Source organism: Triplophysa dalaica, chromosome 6 (assembly GCF_015846415.1).
Source record: "Triplophysa dalaica isolate WHDGS20190420 chromosome 6, ASM1584641v1, whole genome shotgun sequence".
Lineage (NCBI taxonomy): Eukaryota > Metazoa > Chordata > Actinopteri > Cypriniformes > Nemacheilidae > Triplophysa > Triplophysa dalaica.
The window spans coordinates 19497305-19514420 of NC_079547.1; the positions used below are offsets into that span (position 1 = coordinate 19497305).

Genomic DNA, 17116 nt, shown 5'->3' on the forward strand with positions numbered 1-17116 from the left:
CTCAAAGCAGAAAATCGTTTAACAAAAGGAGTAGGGCATGTTTTTAATAACCCAAGTTAGCTATAATTCAATGTCTTAAAACATTGACAGCAATTTTTGTGAAAGTCTGTTCACACTGTTTATGTATTATTTTTCTTAATTTAATTTGCCCCTCAATTTAATTTAATCACATGGAAATTCACGTCACAGTAGCGTGAAGGCCAATTTTAAAACAAATAAGGAGATGAGTGTAAAGACTCCACAACACCTTTAGAGGTTATAAAAGAAAAAATAAGAAAAAATAAAAAAAATGTTGAATTTCCATATTGTCATCCCTCTGATGACTGTTCAACTTCTTTTAGGACATCAAGAAACAGACGTGAGCAGAGGGAGGCTGACAACGTGCATCACACGCACGCGCAAACACATTGACATGGTTGTGAGACAGGCACAGATGAGTTAGATTTGTTTGTTAGATATTGCTGTGTTCATCTGTGTGACGCTTTTAAAAGTGATGTTTATTCTTTATACTTAAGCAAAGAGGCAAAACTACTACAGTAAAAACTGCTTTTTCTTAGCTTTACATCACGTCTGTGGGAAGACAAGTTGACGTCGAGTTTAAAATACCTGGATCCACGCATGGCATGGCGTCTTGTGAGTGGACCAACGATGAAAGATGCAAACATTTTTACTATAAATGTCAGATTTCTGACCCATGCGACGGATTTATTATAATTTAGGTGACTTGAGAATACTCGCGTGCCTTCCTTCATTTATGTTGGCAAAGAGAAATTACTTCATTTAAGAGACGCAACGAATCCCTGAGTCGAAGAACGCCTTATAAAGATGTATCGTGCTTTTTGGGACACAATATTCATTCTCACAGGTAAGTACATTTGCTTAAAAGAAAATGTTCTGTTTCTGTCGTGTCCTATCAGGTATTCGAAACACATAAAATGTATGGCAGAGTTCATTTATATGCTTTTTGAAGCTAAAATATGAACCATTAGATTGTGGGCTGTTAACTTTTTGTGTTGTGTTGTGTTGTGATGTAAAGTGTATTGTGATCTGCTAGGGATTTTTACAGTTTCAAGATTCCTGAAGCATCATAATTTGGCGTAATTTAAGTCATCCATATCACATTATGAGATGTCAACATATGACACCCATAGATATTAGAGACCTTTTGTAAAAATAAATTGAAGAAGCAGGTTGCATTGCTTTATGGTTAGTAACTACTTAGGCTCAGCGTTCTCCCTCTCCTGTCATTAACAGGGTTAACAGAGCTTAGTTTAAATATAGGTTTATTCTTTAGCATCCATCCTTTATTGCTTTGTAAAATAAATAAAGGCATATTTTTTATCTCAAGACTACAAATTTTAAAGCTTGGGTGTTGCTTTTGATTACAGCTATGTAGTCTAACCAAACATGATTTATTTATTTTTTTGTCTGATTCTCTTGTTGGCAATGACATTGGCACCCCACACAGATAAACCGTAAACAAATACATGAAGTGCATCATGTCCAAATGTTGCTTAATCAAAACTCATAACGTGATTCTGGTTTGGACTGAACAGCTGTATTGTCCTTGTATATCCAGGTGTCCTGCTCATAGATATCGTGTTTAACATTTCATTGAAGGAATTTCCCTTCTTTAACGTTTGTCTTTATATCCGTCAGTGGTGCCGAGATCCCTGATGATTTATAAGATGGTCTGATAACGTTCATAGAGATTCCCAATTAATTATACAGTATACAGGGATTTATAGACACTTCATTATCAGGTTGAACTGTGTTATAGTAATAATGGTTTGAAATAGGATAAAAGATGAAATGAAACATCTGAGTTTAAAACGCATTTCAGTGAGTCATGTTTTGTGGTAGTTTTGCAGGATGTTGACTACTGTATAGGTGTAACTGAATTAGAAACTGTATAACGGAGAATCTTAAAGCAGATTAGGACAAAAATATGCCTTGATTTTATTTTTGTTAGACCTTTTCTTAGTTTTTTTACATACATTTTGTTGCTTAACAGGATGTTTTACACTGATGCTGTTCTTTAAAGGGATATTTCACCTGCAAATCAAAATTTCCACGTGTTTTACCCACCCCTAAGGCATCCCAACTGAATAAGATTTTGTTCTTGAAGAATTATGCAGTCGGAGTTATGGGAGTGAATGGGCGTCGACTTTTTGAAGCGCCGATATGTGGATCCATCGATCAAACAACTGGTTGACACTGCTCTGTGGTCTTAACAAAGGTCTTCTGGAGCAAAATAAATTTGCTTAAGAGAAATATCCATAACGACAGGGCTATTAACATTGATGTTTAGTTGCACGTGAACCTGAGGCTTGTTTTTCCGGTGCTGCCGTGTTGTAAGTTCTGTTGACGAATGCTGCATTTTTCGTTTTGCTCCAATAGGATGCCGCCTCCTTTATGCGGGAGCTTTCTTCACCCGGAAAAACTCGGGTTCACGTTCAGTCGAGGGATAACATAAGCTAGACATCAACGTTAATAGCACCCTCAGTATGGATATTTCTCTTAGGCAAACGATAGACTGCTTCAGACCTTTGTTAAGACCACAGAGCTGTGTCGAACCAGTTCTTTGATTGATGGATGCACTTTAAATCAATCTTTAATGCTTTGTATTTCATAAGACTTTAACCAGGACTCTGTATGCACGCATATGCAATGATGTGTCTATAAAGAATATTTTGTATTTGTATTGGTTCTGGCATCATACGTTAATGTCAAAGTGTATTATCCTCCCGTACTATCACACTGTGTGTGGAGATGTGGATGTGATCCACATCACAAATCCACTTTAATTTATCTTAGTCCGGTCATTCTCCTTAGCAATTCTCAGAATAGCCTAAAGGTCATAAACTCCCACCATGATCTCTTAACGCAAGTGGGCTTTAAGTAGCCATTTTTAATTTGTTTACACTTTATTTCACTTGAACTTGGAATTCTCTTGTGTGATGCTGGTCCTCCGCTGTTTTGCCCTTTACTATAGTTATGAGTCTGGCACTTATTCACTTTGTTGGATCATCGTTTTCACATATTTGTAAGGGTTCAAATGATTTGATTATAAAGGGTTTGGATCTGCATTCCTATCTTCCACGAATATAGAATGTTTCACATGTTTGTGTGTTGTGTTTGTAGGCTCTCTTTTTACGTTTGGCCAGGTGCAAGAGAATTCTACCTCAACCTCGACTATTGCAACCACCACAACGACCACCACCACCATCAGGACCACAACGACCACCTCCAGCACAACGACTACATCTACCACTACACGCGTCAGAAGTACGATCTCTCGGCTAACTGAAATATAAACCTACAAAACAACATAGGTTTTCATTAAATGAACATCTGGAGTTAAGTAGCATCAGGGATCGGTAGGAAACGTCAACATCTGGATTTCGTTCATTGTCCTTTAATGAATGACGAAGATCATAGTGGTGCTGTAATACCATGCTATGCTTTATCAAAGCTTTTCCCCAGGTTGGCTTGAGAGGTTGTCCCTGTAATTATTGCATTTTAATTTATGACAAATATAAATGTAACCCATCTGCAGACAAAGCTTACAATAGTGAGGATTTTTTCCCAAGTCCCTCTGATCTTGTTTGTCCTGATAGAGAAAATACCTGCTGGCAAAGTGTTGCTCTTTCATGTCCTGTCTGCTTTTGTACTTTTTTTGGTAAGAGTATTAAGAATGCCTTTGAGCAAATGTGGTCCTTAAGATGAATAAAGTCTGGGAAACCAGTCCATAGTAGAACCCAAAGGGCTGTTATTTTACACATAGATAATGGAGGACAAGAACAGACCTTTAAAGAAATTCTCAGCAGTTAACAAATTACTATTTAAAAGAAGGATCATCATCTATCGCGCAATTGCTGGTAATTCTGATTATATTAAGAGCTGCAATGTAGTTGAAGTTAATGTAGCTCCAGTCTTTCGCAAATCCATTAACGTCTTAACAACCTTAATATGTTGTTTTGTTTTATGCACATTGAATGTGATTTTGATTTCAACAGTCAACTCTTTCTCTCTTTGTTTTCTACTTGAAGAGTTTATAGCAGCTGCAGTTCACTCTCACTTCGATGACTGTCCGGACTCCCACAGCCAGTTCTGTTTCCACGGCACGTGCCGCTTTCTCATCCTGGAGGAAGCGCCTGCGTGTGTGTGAGTCCAAAATCTCCAGATTTTATGTAGAATATTGTTGCTGTCCTTTCAAAACCTTGGATGTCCAAAATTGCGTTTTTCAGAATATGGAAAAAATACGTCTTTTGGGTAAATTTTTCAAATCTATATGTTTAAAACATCTGAAAGCTGAATAATTATGCTTTCTATTGACGTATGGGTTTTTAGGATATGACCATATCTGGCAGAGATACAACCGTACAGAGGCACTATAGCAGGCCATCCACTCACAAACATAAACTTTTAATATATTTAGGGTAGGACATTTACAAAATATTTTTCCTAATATGCTCGAAATTATTGAGATGAAAGAAAAATGGATCATTTTGACCCATACAATGTATTTTTGGCTTTTACTAAAAATGTTCCCGTGCTACTTAAGACCCAGGGTCACAGATGATTAAAAACTGTGTGTTTTTATTGGTTGGATATTTACAAAACCCATTGACAAATTTATGGAAAAAAATAAAAATTATGAAATATGGAGATGTGAAATTTGTTTCAGAAGGACACCAGCGATATAAAATAAAGAATATGAAATTGGGTTAATAGAAAGCACTCGTTTGCTGTTTTAGATCAAAGATTTACATCAAAGATGTATATATTTTAACCACAAAATTAATTTAAAAGTAAATGTGTAATGCGTGTTATGCAATTTGTTGATTTAAAAACAATATGTTTTAGAATTTTTATAATACAATTATTATTCAGTCTATTTATAATCTTTTCAACTTCAATCAAAATTTTCTCGGGTTTATATTTTCACCAGATCTGATCCTTTAAAATGTCTTCTTGTTCTGTCATTTGCGAGTGATCTAGTGGGATCTGTGTTGGAGCGGTCTAATTATTTTATGGCGTCAGTTGTTGCAGTAATGACTTGTCAACATGCTGCCAAGTGGCTTTGTTCTGCAACAACTTAGTGCAACACACTGGCAGAAGGTCAGAAAACTGTCCTCTGCCTTTGTATGTCAAGACATCACAGTGACAATTTGTGTGTCAAACATTTCATGTAGATTAATTAAAAAGTATTGTAGCGTGATAAAGTGTGATACATGTCAAATAACCTTTTTATGCTGAATTGGACAAAAATATTCATTTTAGATGTCATTCACAAAAATGCTCCAATCAAATGTTATGAACAAGACTAAGCAGACTGGCTGAGTTACGTGAATAAATTCCTGCTTGTAGCTTTTCTATAAAGCTGTGCTTGTAAAGACAAGCATGTTTTGTTATTTTCTAAATTGCATTTCCCTGGATACATTTGACATGACTAAATAAGTTTGTTAGTGTCTGGGTTGGTATGAGTGCTGCTTTAGGATTCATTGTTCTCAATGTTCAAATTCATATGTAGTAGCTCACCGTAAAATATCTATATACGGTTTCATGGGACACATGAAGTAAACTTCCGGTCTGTTTTATCGGTCTGGCTAGTGCCCAGTATTATGTGTTTTATGAGTAAACAATGTGTTTTATGTTTAATCTATAATAATATTTTATTGTAAAGGAATTGTATTGAATTCAATTAATAGTACTCAACGGTTATTCGTTCTTTATGAAGACACATAAGCTTTTTGTAGTTGCATTTATTGATTTTATATTAACCACATTTGGATTACACATTTGAATTTATAAAACACGTTTTTCTATTACCTGCTAAAAATATACATATTTTCCTGTGTATTTTAATACTGATTTTGAATAAATAGCACAACTGTACGTGTTTAGGTGTCACCCTGGCTTCGTGGGTATGCGGTGTGAACATGCAGACCTCTTGGCAGTGGTAGCGTCCAACCACAGACAGCAGACTGTGGCCACCATGCTGGTGATGTGCGTGGTGGGCAGCGTACTGCTCATGCTGCTCTGCACTTTACTAAAGTGAGACTCTTCTTCTTTCATGTGACGAGCTAAAATGATCACACACATTTAGTATTGATATACTTCACCCCAATGCCAGTATTAAACCTGGTTTGTTCACTCTGTTTGTTGTATTGCTAAAGACTTCCTATGAAGGCGTCATTTGTGAACTTTACACATTATTTTCTCTAGTTGTTGGTGGAGACGCGGAGGTTGCCGGCGAGCTAACACCATCATGTGTTGGACGGAGAAGCCTAGGAGTATTCTGACGAGTGGGACCTCCTGCTGTCACTCAGAAACAGGTATTATTCTGTGTTTCCTTTGTTTTGATGAGCTGTTGGTTTTATGTGTTAAGTGTCATGCAGTGAGTAATTATGATAACCAGTTGGAGGGATATTTCATAGTGAGATTAGCATATGTGTGAGGCACTTTCAATGCCCTACGATTTGTCTTTGCTCAAGGGTATGAGCTGTAGGAGTTTGCTTCTGTTGTCACTAACTAATAGAAGCGCAAATACTTTCTTGTATAACAAACAAAAACTGTCTTTTATCAACTCTTAATTCATCAAATCAACTATAAATCTGCTGCAAGAAAAGTTATATGCAAAAGCATCTTGATGTACACTACCATTCAAAGGTTTGGTGTCACATTCACACTATTATTATTTTACACATTTTGGTATGATATTAATTGCAATAGCACAAACGGAATTATGTAGAAAACTAAAATAAAAAACACCTTTTAACTGTATATTTTCGTATTATATTGCGAGTGTCTCTTGGGTACATTGCTTCATCGCAGGAGGAGCTGAATATTCCCAGACATAATTATGTAATTTGAAATGGAATTGTTAGTATTTTGCTCAGACAAATAGCCTCAGTCATCAGTTCTTGTCTAGTCTTGTTGACGGACCTTTAATTCGATTTGTCAAGAGGATGTTAGTTAAATATTTGGTCAGGATTGTTAGGCATTTCCTATTGTTAACTGTGTCACCTCCATTTATTTAACTGTCAATTTTCTCATCTACTTCATCCTTCTTATCAGAATGTTTTCTCTATGCACAAGGTACCAATTTGTGAAGTGTTTCTAGTATAGGTTTTAGTGCTTCATTTTTAGGTGGAAGTAATGTGACTTGATACATCCATCTTTGTAGTTTGATTTATTTTTTATTTTTTCATGCAGTGGTTTGACATGCGTTTTCTGGAGCCCACACGTTTGCTCAAAATGCTTCCTGAGAAATGTTTCCTCAATATCTTCTACTCTAAACCTGGACCAAACCGTGGCTGCTTTATTCAAGCTACAGAATCTCTAAGCTGGTACGCGCAACAAATACTGAGAGCATTTCGATGTGGCCAATGGGAGAATGCAAACCAAAAGTGGAACTCTTGCATAAAGACAGACTGAGTCTTTCCAAAAGGGTTTTTGGAACCACAACTGCAAAAACTAAACAACGATGGAACTCAAAATCTGAGAACACTGGCTGAAGAACTCAGATAGACTTAACTTGAAACTCAATGACATGTTTGTAAGTTTTTACTGCTAATAGAAGACTGACCACAGAGTTAAGATGCAGGATATAGTGAGGTAGAGACAGGGCCATTAAAAAAATCCACGGAACAGCTGGTTTGGAAAAAACTTTAAGCAAAGTTTTATTGAAAATATCATTACTAATAGAGTTCAAGATAAAGATAAATCCTTCTAGATGTTTAAGATCCCTCAAAATTCTCCCATTTTTGTCTTTTAAAATACCATAATTGTACAGTATATAAAAACACTATTTTGTAACATGGCGTAACGGGATGTAAAACACACTACAGACAAGTTTAAGATACAGTTTTTAATATCACATTTTATCACATGTCTTTGTTTAAGAATGGGAGATGATTCCAAGACCTTTTGTTAACCTTTTTGTCTTGGAAAATGTGTTTAATTTCATTTGAGTATTTTGGCCAGTCTGGCAGCATGTATTAGACCTATTGTAGCCTTTGCCAATTTCTTTTAACTTGATCTCTTTATCATAATGGTAAAGAACCAGAGATTAACAGCAAGCGTGAGAGACAAAAGCTGGCGTTGGAGGGCAAATAATATGAAAACATTTTACCATAAAGAAAATCAGTTTTTATGCTTTTATCAAAGCTATTGAAATGCATGCTGTTATTTAACAAACGAACACATCTACGACATGTAACTTGAAAAGTTATGCATATATTCACAAATATAACACAATATCTTCATGCACAAATAGTGTGTTTGTTTGCATAATATGGAGTGTGTTGTAAGGTATGTGTCAACGTGGTAAGGATTGTAAACCGAGACTCTGTATGTGCACTGAATTTAGCACTGGTTTGACATCAAGATTACAATATAATCTGGATATTCACTTTGGGGAGATTGGGTGCATGTATGATCACATAAATTCACATTTTCCCACTGTGGACAGTTTTTGAATGCACACTTAAACTAATCTTGGATTGACACTATTTTGGAATGCTTTACCACCATGATGGTTGTCATTGCAATGATCACTATGATCAAAATGACACCATGCGCATTTACTTTTTACACAGCAATTGTGGCACACATGCACATACAGAGCCTCATATGTTATGGTAACTAAACAGGCAGTTTTAATGGTAGTTATATGAGATTGATACATTACCCTTATCAACATACATCATTATATGCAAGATGGAAGCTTTTACACACAAATATTTTAAACCATTTGTTAATTTTGTTCTTCTGTCCACAAGCTTTTGTCAATAATCTCATGTTTGACCCCTCTGGAAGGTATTTCCCAGGGGGGCGATATGTTTGTAAAGCTTTACTATACTATGTTTAACAACTACAAAGTTGTCCAAATACAAAATTTGCCACTGTGTTCGCTATCAATCAACCGTCTTTCAGGCGAATGATTGTCCAACAGTGAAAACGTAAGTAATATTTTGGCCTGTTTGGAGTTGGCCATGTTCATGTCATGTTTAGATGCTATCCAGTGATGAAGTTTTGTAAGAATGACCCTTGAGTTCAGCCTAAGCTTTGGTTGAAATTTATGTTTCAATGTTTATTTATTTATAATTTGGCTGATCCTAGAATGCCACTCAATATTAATTAACCATTTGATTTATATAAACTAAGATGGATTGATCTAATGATAATAAATAAAAAATAATAAAAAAGAGAGAAAAGGTGTTAAAGTACTGAAGATAAAATGTAATTTATTATAATCAAATCACTAACTTTATTTTGGTTGGTCTGTAAAAAAAGACTTTTTGTTTTGTTGTATCATACAGTCATTGCATAATTTCCAGAGAAGGAATTTCAGTAATTCGTGATGACACCAAAGATGATGTTCCGTGTTTTATCTCTTTCTTTGTTTCAACTGAATCCCAATTATACTTGCCCTGGTTTACTGTTTAACATAACATCTATACAGTTTATATAATTCATTGTCAGCAAATCTTTGTTTAAATGCTGTTGTTTAATTTATCAAAGCTTTGTAAATAGTGTGGGAATATTGTTTTGATTGTATATGGAGGAGTTTTTTCTACGGACTCAGGCATGCAGATTGCAGGTATTGCAATTGTGAAGGGTGGGTGATTTCAGTATGACTGAGTCTGTTCAATCTTTAAGTTTGCATAATTTTCCAAATAACACAAAGTGCTGCAGATTTTTGAGTTGTCATGATTTTTTTCCAGCTCATTATGATCCTTTTTCATTTGTGGATTCAGCAGATGCTATTATTTTAAAGGAGTTTTTGTATGTGCTCCCTGGGAATCAAACCCATGACCCTGGCTTTTCTTGTGTCATGCCCTACCATTTGACCTATAGGAAACATAATAATCAAGTCATAATTCGTTTTCTATTCTTTGTATGTTATCCTCTCCAACCGTGTGTATCCTCCATCTTCTGAATATTCCAACAGCTGCAAATATCAAACAAGACAACCTTGGGCCCTGCTGAACAGAGTCGGCTGCCATAGTGCTCTTTTTGCTAGAGGAAATGCTTGGCTTCTTTTACTCTGCTATTAATTAATTTGTTTGTTTGGCTAAATCTTTTGTGAGAGGAGCAGAAGGCCACTAGACATCGGGGCAGAAAGGAATTTAGCTTGTGCATGAATGAGCACATGATGTAAAGTGAATGCTTGGTGGACATTGCGTGAGTATTTTGTATACCTATTTGTCGTCATCAATCTATGCCCTTTCAGCAGCAATGCTCTCCCCATTATTCAATTCATAGTGGTTATTTATTTATTTTTGAATAAGTAGTTTGTGTTTCAAGTTTTCTGCTTCAGAATCTTTGCCAAGAATCTTGCTCTCATGCCGTGTGCCACATTTCCTTTGATTTGATCTTTATTTATTTTTCCCCCCTTTACGTCTCTACTTCAATTTCCTCTCCCTTTCTTTTCCCTGCCATGATCCTCTGTTGTTGGGTTTGCCAATCCCATTAAAGGTTTCAATTGGATTGCAGAACAACCCCTCATAGCCGGCGGGCTGAGCCTCTAAAGCCAGCTTTGTTTTAAGCGCACTGCTCAGGGAACTCCCAAAAGAAATGCAATAAGATTATAAAATTGAAATAGAAGCATAAAAGCACGGACACATTCCAGTTGTGTTGAACATCTCCTGGGGAAACACCCAGCGGATAGTAATTTTGTAAAGGATGTGCACATGCAGTCTATGAAATGTGTCTGACTACATTGTCAAATCTTTTATGATCTAAACGCTAATTCCCTATTAACTGAAGAGTCTGGTAATTTACGATTTGTTTTAGTTTCCATCCCATTTTGTTCCTGTCCAGGCATAGCTGATATCTGTGACCGAGCAGATGGAAAGGAATAAGAGTATTAGGGTTAAGAGATTGTGCCCAACAGCCTCTCCCATCTGTATTGAAACACAAATCGGCACCCTCCTGATAATCTTGGGGTATGTTTTTGTTTTCCGTACTGTAATATAACGTTATGTTTCGGATTCATTTGACCAACTGGGTGAAAAAGAAAAAATATCTAAATTATTCTAAATAACATTTTTATTGACATTACAAATTATGGTAGAATTTTCAGTCACAACAGTAATGTTTGGTGCACTGAAATCTGAAAGACAGCTGAAGAACACATTGTTATTTGAAGAAAGACACAGAAAACATGAGTGTGTGCCGTGTCCTATAATAGTGAGATAACAATGTGTACAATAAAAGAATTCCCAATTTATGTTTTTTGGATTTTTTATTTGATCATTCACAAATGTAAACATCCTAATTGATTTATTTAATTAAATTAATAAATTCATCATAGAAAATAACCACCATCGAGGTTGCCAGGTCTAAGCAGAATGTTGCTGAAGATTGTATTTTATTCAGCAGGTTAAACGTTTGCTCGATTTTGTTTATCCGCTGACTTAAAGTAGTTCATTTTCAAAATGAATTTGAATGATAATTTACTCACCCCCATGTCATCAAAGGTGTTTATGTATTTGTTTCTTTAGACAAAAAAACATTAAGGTGAATGAAAACATTCCAGGATTCTTCTCCATATAGTGGACTTCAATGGATTCCAAACAGTTAAAGGTCAAAATTACAGTTTTAGAGCAGCTTTAAATGATACCAGATGATGAGTAAGGGTCTTATCTAGCGAAACGATCAGTCATTTTCAACAACAACAAAACATGTTTATGCTTCATAAACACAAATGCTTGCCTTGCTCTGTTCTGCGATGCACATTCATGACTTCACGTAATATGTAGTTACGTTGAAAAGGGTTACGCATTTTTAATATTACAACATCCAGGATACGCAAACGAAATGACCATTTCCAAATATTGTTTGATTAATGGCCCACAATGATATGACACATTATTTAGTCATTTGCTTGTAAAATTTGAGTATTTTCAGCTGATTTCTTGTTGTAGACGAGCTGGTAATTCTTCTAGGCTCTGTAGTCTATGCTGAGGGGGGATATCAAGGTGTCCAAGCCTATTTTGTCTGTCGAGCAGAAAACCTTGAATACCCAGTGAGCGTGAGGTCAAGTAGTCATTCACATAGTGGTCCCCCACATGAGCTACACTGGAGGCTGACATGCCACACCGCACCAAAGCCTGCCTGAAAATGTCAGGGTCAGGCTTAGCCACCCCAGCTTCCTCTGATGTCAGAAGAAATGAGAAGTGAGTGAGGAGACCACATTCCTTCAGGATGTTTTCCAAACGCTTGTCAAAGTTAGAGACGACTCCTTGCTTTAATCCCAAGGCGCTGCAGATCTTCAGGGTGCCATTAGAATCAGAAAATACCTGATGTTGTAAATTTGAGATTAGGCGGTTAGAACAGATAAAAGGACTTTAGAAGGGATGGTAACTTAAAATAAAAAATGACCCCATTTCATGCAAAACCTATATGACTTAATTCTGTAAAACCATGAAAGAAGGTATTTTGAGGAATGTTTCATAAAAAGTGAACAGTTGCATGATTTAAGATTACATACAATACTATTTTTTTTCCAATGGCATTACGTCAGCTATCTGTCCTGTACGTCACAGTTCACTTGTAATCGGGGTGCGCCCTCCTCAGGTAAATTTGGAAATTACACAATTCAAAAAGTTAATTTGCGATGGAAAATCATAAGATTAAATATATGTACACTAAAATTATTTAATACCTCCCAGTTTTCTGCTCCGCAGAAGTTTTGATAGAGGTTGCTGGCCAGTCTATCCAACACAGCTGAGTCATTGACCCCACACTGGACAAAAGTGTCCTTCACTTGTCCAGTCCACCACCTCTGACTGCCCATTCCCTGAGCTCTGCCGTAGTTAGGAAAGAGTTGCGATCGCTGTCTATAAGCCTGTGTGAATGCGGTTTCTACATCTGCTACCGGCAATTTCACCCCGACTCTTTCTGCCTCGGCACAATACTGCTCCCCTACAGAGCGACGGACCTTTAACAACGTGTCCTTCACATCCCATAATACCCAACGCACTGGTCCCCGCATATCTTTGTAGTAGAGCAATAAATAGATGTATTTAATATGCGAAATTGACACAAACTCGCCCTATGCTCTGTGACTAGTACTCAAAATGCATTACAGTACTAAATCCGGAAATACGAAAAATTGACAATTGGTTAGAAAGTTATTCCCCGGTGCAAGGTGTAAACTGCTTTCCCCTCAAGGGGGCGCTTGGTGGCTCAAAAGCCAAATTCCACACTAGACGACAGTCATAATCAGGAAGTGATTTTAATTTTTGCGTGATATTTAAATATTATTAAAATATTTTATATACATTTATATTAATCACACTGATATAAAGTTGACATACAAATATCATTTTATAAAGAGACTCCACGTTTGTGCAACTACGCCTCGTTTCTTTCAACTCTTTGCGTTCGATAATTATCGCAATTCCACTCAATTTTATTTCTAAGGCAGCGTAATTGAGTTCGAGGTTATACATGTCCGTGCAAGACTACAAACGTTAAAAGGTTCCACAACAGAAGTTCCGCATATATTGAAGTTTTCATTTTAAATGTTGTTTTATTTTGGAAAAATACACGTCACTACATTATAAAGCATTATATCATACTTTTCAGTACACAGTCACTCATTTCATTCTTGCCGTTTTTTATCTTTAACACTAGAGCACATGAAAACTCCAGTTCTATCCTTTTACTAACTTTTTTTATTCATAAAGTTAAAGTGCTAGATTTATCATATTCATCTACTATTAAAAACATAAAAAATGCGTTTGAAGTATTAAAGAGAAAAGTAATGTAATGTATTTTTTTTAGATGAAAAAAACAGTATAAGAAAGTACAGAGATGAATGTAAGCAAAGTAAAATACTTTGTAAATTGTACGTCAAATGATATTACCTGGATGTTTTAACATTATGACATCTTTTAATGATGTATATCAGAGAGAATGTAAGACGGTAATAAATTAAACTAAGTGAGTACCTTTACATTAACCTGGTGACCATCGACATTCAAAATAATCTCAATTTAGGACAGTACTACAATTGCTTGAATTTTTTTCATCTACTCTTTTCATCATACTCTCTTCATCCCTTTTCTCAGCTGACTCTCTACCGACCATCGTATCACAAGAAAAGTTTTGGGCATCATCATGCCCCTTGCTTTTTTGCTCTTGGATGCTTGTGTTTGATTGGGCAGCAGTCTGTCGGTAGATTCCAGACTTTCTGATTTTGCGTTTAGTGCTTCGAAAGTGAGCAATAGCTTGTATAATATTGTCCGTAGTCCACTGTTGGCGGGTCAGTGCATTCTCTACTTTAAAGGGACCGTCTCTTGTACGACGAACTCCAGAACAGACCGCAGACGTCCGCAGCTCTAATCCCACCTCATGAATCAATTTGCGCAGGTAATTCTGAGTTTCATTCACACACTGGACCTCTGTGTGAAAAAACATATGAAAGCGTATTTAAAGAACAGCGATTGTTTAGCTTCACAATCTTTATCTAATATTTTAAACACAATACAGTGTACTAACCCAAAGTGAAATGTGGTGGATTGAAATGTATGCATCGTAGGCCAGTCAGAATGGGAGGACTTTTACCATGAGGGTACAATAAACCTTTCAGTGCAAGCTCATAAGCCTCTTGAGTCTGTAGGTCCACCTGAGAATACCTGTATAGAGGACATATATACATATTCAGAAATAAACACATGGTGCATTAGGCAGGTAACGAAGTCTGACAGCACATAACATTTAAAATAACAAATAACATTTTATGATGACTTACATAATTAAAGCTTTCTGATTGGCCCCCTGCATCATCGCAAGGACTCTCTCTAATTTATCTTGAGTAACATGGTCTGAAGGGCACAACAATGAACAAGGACACAAATTTAGTTAGTCATTTTTGTATATTTGGTTTCATATTTTTCATATCATAAGCATTACCATATGTGGTTTTCTCTACGACTCGACCTGTGTGACAGAAGTCATCTGTGGCTTTTCCAAACTCCCCCTCAAGTGTGTAATCCTTCGTAAAAAACAATCCTATGAAAATTCTCATATCAAAACAAACACAAAACAGGCATGCAATTTAACACAATTTAAACATTTACCCTAGTCACATGTGATTTGCACAGATGCTCCAGCAATCCATTTGCTTTCCCCAACCCTAAAACTGAAATATAGAAAAAAATACAAGAAAGCTTTAGCTTTTTAGCAGATCACATAATTTCCTATTATAAAATGTCAAAACCTCACCTAATACTCCAGAGGAAAAAGCATCCAAGCGATGACCAATTCCAACATGAACCTTGTGAAACTGTGGCCCTGTCACTAAAACGTAAAAAACAGAGTATCACTTTGAAAGTAACAGTGTATACCAGGTTAGCAAAAGTTAGGTGTTAAGCAAACGAGAATGTACTAACCTTGAGGGTGGTCTGCTAGTGAAGGGACCATAGAGGGCGATAATATAAGATCTGTAGAGCTTCTGTTCTCTCCACTTGTCAAAAGCTGAAACTGCACAGTTAACCGTGGTGGTGGTGGAGGGCAGGAGTTTAGTTCTTCGGAGAGAAAATGTACAAAAAAGTTTTCTCCATAATCATCAGTTCTACCATCATGACATTTTTTATAGAGTAGTAACTAGGAGTGCCATGCCAGTACAAATGTTATACTCATTACCGTATGTATCATGGAATTGCCGTTTAATGTTTTACTATATGATACCACAGTCATTTTACTGTTAAGTGTTATCATAAGAAACATCACAAGTTTATAGACAATGAAACAGATAATAACGTTACCTTTCAGTAAATGTGACTCTATGTTGTCACGCACAAGCTTCCAGTGAACTCCCTGCGGTTTGTACACAGCGAACAATCCGTCTAGTTTACGAAAAAGACGCACAGCTTTGGTGCTCATCTTTGTTCGGTATAAAATAATCAATAAATATACCGTCAGTTATAGAATTGTTACGAGACTTGTTTCCAAACCACAAGAGGCTAACATGCATGTCATTTTTCTTCTGCCGGTGTTTTAGCACTACAGTCACATGACTGCCCCCTGCTGGATGAGAGAGACGTTCGCCCAGTGACAACTACTAAAATCCAGAGCTTCACAAACTTCACAGGGTTTAAATACAGTGGAGTGCTTCTAAGTAAACAAAGAGCAGTAGCAGATAGTTATATCTGTGAAGACTGAACTGCAACTATACATAAGCAGTACATTGATTAAAATCACCTACTTTGTGCTACATCTGTCTTGTGCTAATTTGGCTATATAAAACCAAGTGCCAAAACTAAAAAAGGATATCTACATTCTTATCTTGAATCACCTCATTATGATTATCAAGGTTGTAAATGTGTGAACGTTATTGCTTAAAGTTTCAGGTCATAAATAACTTCTAGCCAGACCTACCACCAACAACACAAACGTTATGTATTTTGTTCTGACAAATTACAGGGCAGCATTTGGCAGCATTTACTAGTTTACTATATATCCGGCAGTATTATTTCACGTGGGATTAGTACATCATTTAAATGAAACCCTTACAAACTAAATATATTTATCTGCTTTCTATTAATGTATAGTTCTACCAAGACGTGGGGGTAAATTATAGCATTATATACACACACACACACACACACACACACATATATATATATATGATACATTATATATATATATATATATATATATATATATGATACATTATATATAAACTATATGAGTTCAAGACAAGAATGTAGAGATCCTTTTTTAGTTTTGACACTTGGTGTTATATAGCCAAATTAATACAAGAAAGATGAAGCACAAAATAGATTATTTTAATCAATGTACTGCTTATGTATAGTTGCAGTTCAGACTTCACAGGTATAACTATCTGTTACTATTTTTTTTTTTTATTTACTTAGAAGCACTCCACTGTTGATGTAATGTTTAAGGTGTGGTGCAGTCTTATAATCTAAACAAATAATATTGTTAAGTAAGCATTTCAAATTCTGTCTAATAATAATATTACACGTTTCATAAGAACAAGGACAACAACTATCCAAATTACGTTTCATATTTCAAACAAGATATTGTTTTTACAGAAATGAGTATTATGTGACTCAAGGTGCTGATTCTTGCT

General features: G+C 35.9%; 3 protein-coding genes across 4 annotated transcripts; 1 reads left to right on the forward strand and 2 right to left on the reverse strand.

Moving 5' to 3' along the window:
- The first annotated feature begins 380 nt into the window (after window positions 1-380).
- On the forward strand, window positions 381-9722 carry tgfa (transforming growth factor, alpha). Of its 2 annotated transcripts, XM_056751633.1 has the most exons (7): window positions 381-633; window positions 720-865; window positions 3145-3288; window positions 4053-4167; window positions 5911-6060; window positions 6232-6341; window positions 7222-9722. In XM_056751633.1, exons 2-7 carry the CDS (start codon window positions 826-828, stop codon window positions 7227-7229), a joined length of 567 nt encoding a protein of 188 aa, XP_056607611.1. In that variant the 5' UTR covers window positions 381-633; window positions 720-825; the 3' UTR covers window positions 7230-9722. The 2 variants fall into 2 exon arrangements, with proteins under 2 accessions (XP_056607611.1, XP_056607610.1); XM_056751632.1 differs by having other exon boundaries at window positions 381-865.
- A 1598-nt stretch (window positions 9723-11320) lies between these two features.
- On the reverse strand, window positions 11321-13099 carry hdhd3 (haloacid dehalogenase-like hydrolase domain containing 3). Its single transcript, XM_056751630.1, has 2 exons — window positions 12680-13099; window positions 11321-12314 (listed from the first exon to the last, which is right to left on the reverse strand). Exons 1-2 carry the CDS (start codon window positions 13007-13009, stop codon window positions 11919-11921), a joined length of 726 nt encoding a protein of 241 aa, XP_056607608.1. The 5' UTR covers window positions 13010-13099; the 3' UTR covers window positions 11321-11918.
- Window positions 13100-13535: 436 nt separating this feature from the next.
- trub2 (TruB pseudouridine (psi) synthase family member 2) lies at window positions 13536-16007 on the reverse strand. The gene is made up of 8 exons (XM_056751627.1): window positions 15789-16007; window positions 15414-15548; window positions 15247-15321; window positions 15102-15163; window positions 14935-15016; window positions 14774-14846; window positions 14521-14657; window positions 13536-14423 (listed from the first exon to the last, which is right to left on the reverse strand). The coding sequence occupies exons 1-8, from the start codon at window positions 15904-15906 to the stop codon at window positions 14011-14013; spliced, it is 1095 nt and encodes a 364-aa protein (XP_056607605.1). The 5' UTR covers window positions 15907-16007; the 3' UTR covers window positions 13536-14010.
- Between the last annotated feature and the right edge of the window lie 1109 nt (window positions 16008-17116).

Excerpts from the sequence above, each read along its gene's own strand:
- tgfa (XM_056751632.1), top strand. The coding sequence starts at position 826 with ATGTATCGTGCTTTTTGGGACACAATATTCATTCTCACAG. Across the intron at positions 3,289-4,052 it reads TACCACTACACGCGTCAGAA|AGTTTATAGCAGCTGCAGTT; the intron begins GTACGATCTCTC and ends TTCTACTTGAAG. Across the intron at positions 4,168-5,910 it reads GAGGAAGCGCCTGCGTGTGT|GTGTCACCCTGGCTTCGTGG; the intron begins GTGAGTCCAAAA and ends GTACGTGTTTAG.
- hdhd3 (XM_056751630.1), bottom strand. The coding sequence starts at position 13,009 with ATGCGGGGACCAGTGCGTTGGGTATTATGGGATGTGAAGGACACGTTG. Across the intron at positions 12,315-12,679 it reads GCGGAGCAGAAAACTGGGAG|GTATTTTCTGATTCTAATGG; the intron begins GTATTAAATAAT and ends TTACAACATCAG.
- trub2 (XM_056751627.1), bottom strand. The coding sequence starts at position 15,906 with ATGAGCACCAAAGCTGTGCGTCTTTTTCGTAAACTAGACGGATTGTTC. Across the intron at positions 15,164-15,246 it reads TTTTTCCTCTGGAGTATTAG|TTTTAGGGTTGGGGAAAGCA; the intron begins GTGAGGTTTTGA and ends TCTATATTTCAG. Across the intron at positions 14,658-14,773 it reads AATCAGAAAGCTTTAATTAT|GTATTCTCAGGTGGACCTAC; the intron begins GTAAGTCATCAT and ends TCCTCTATACAG.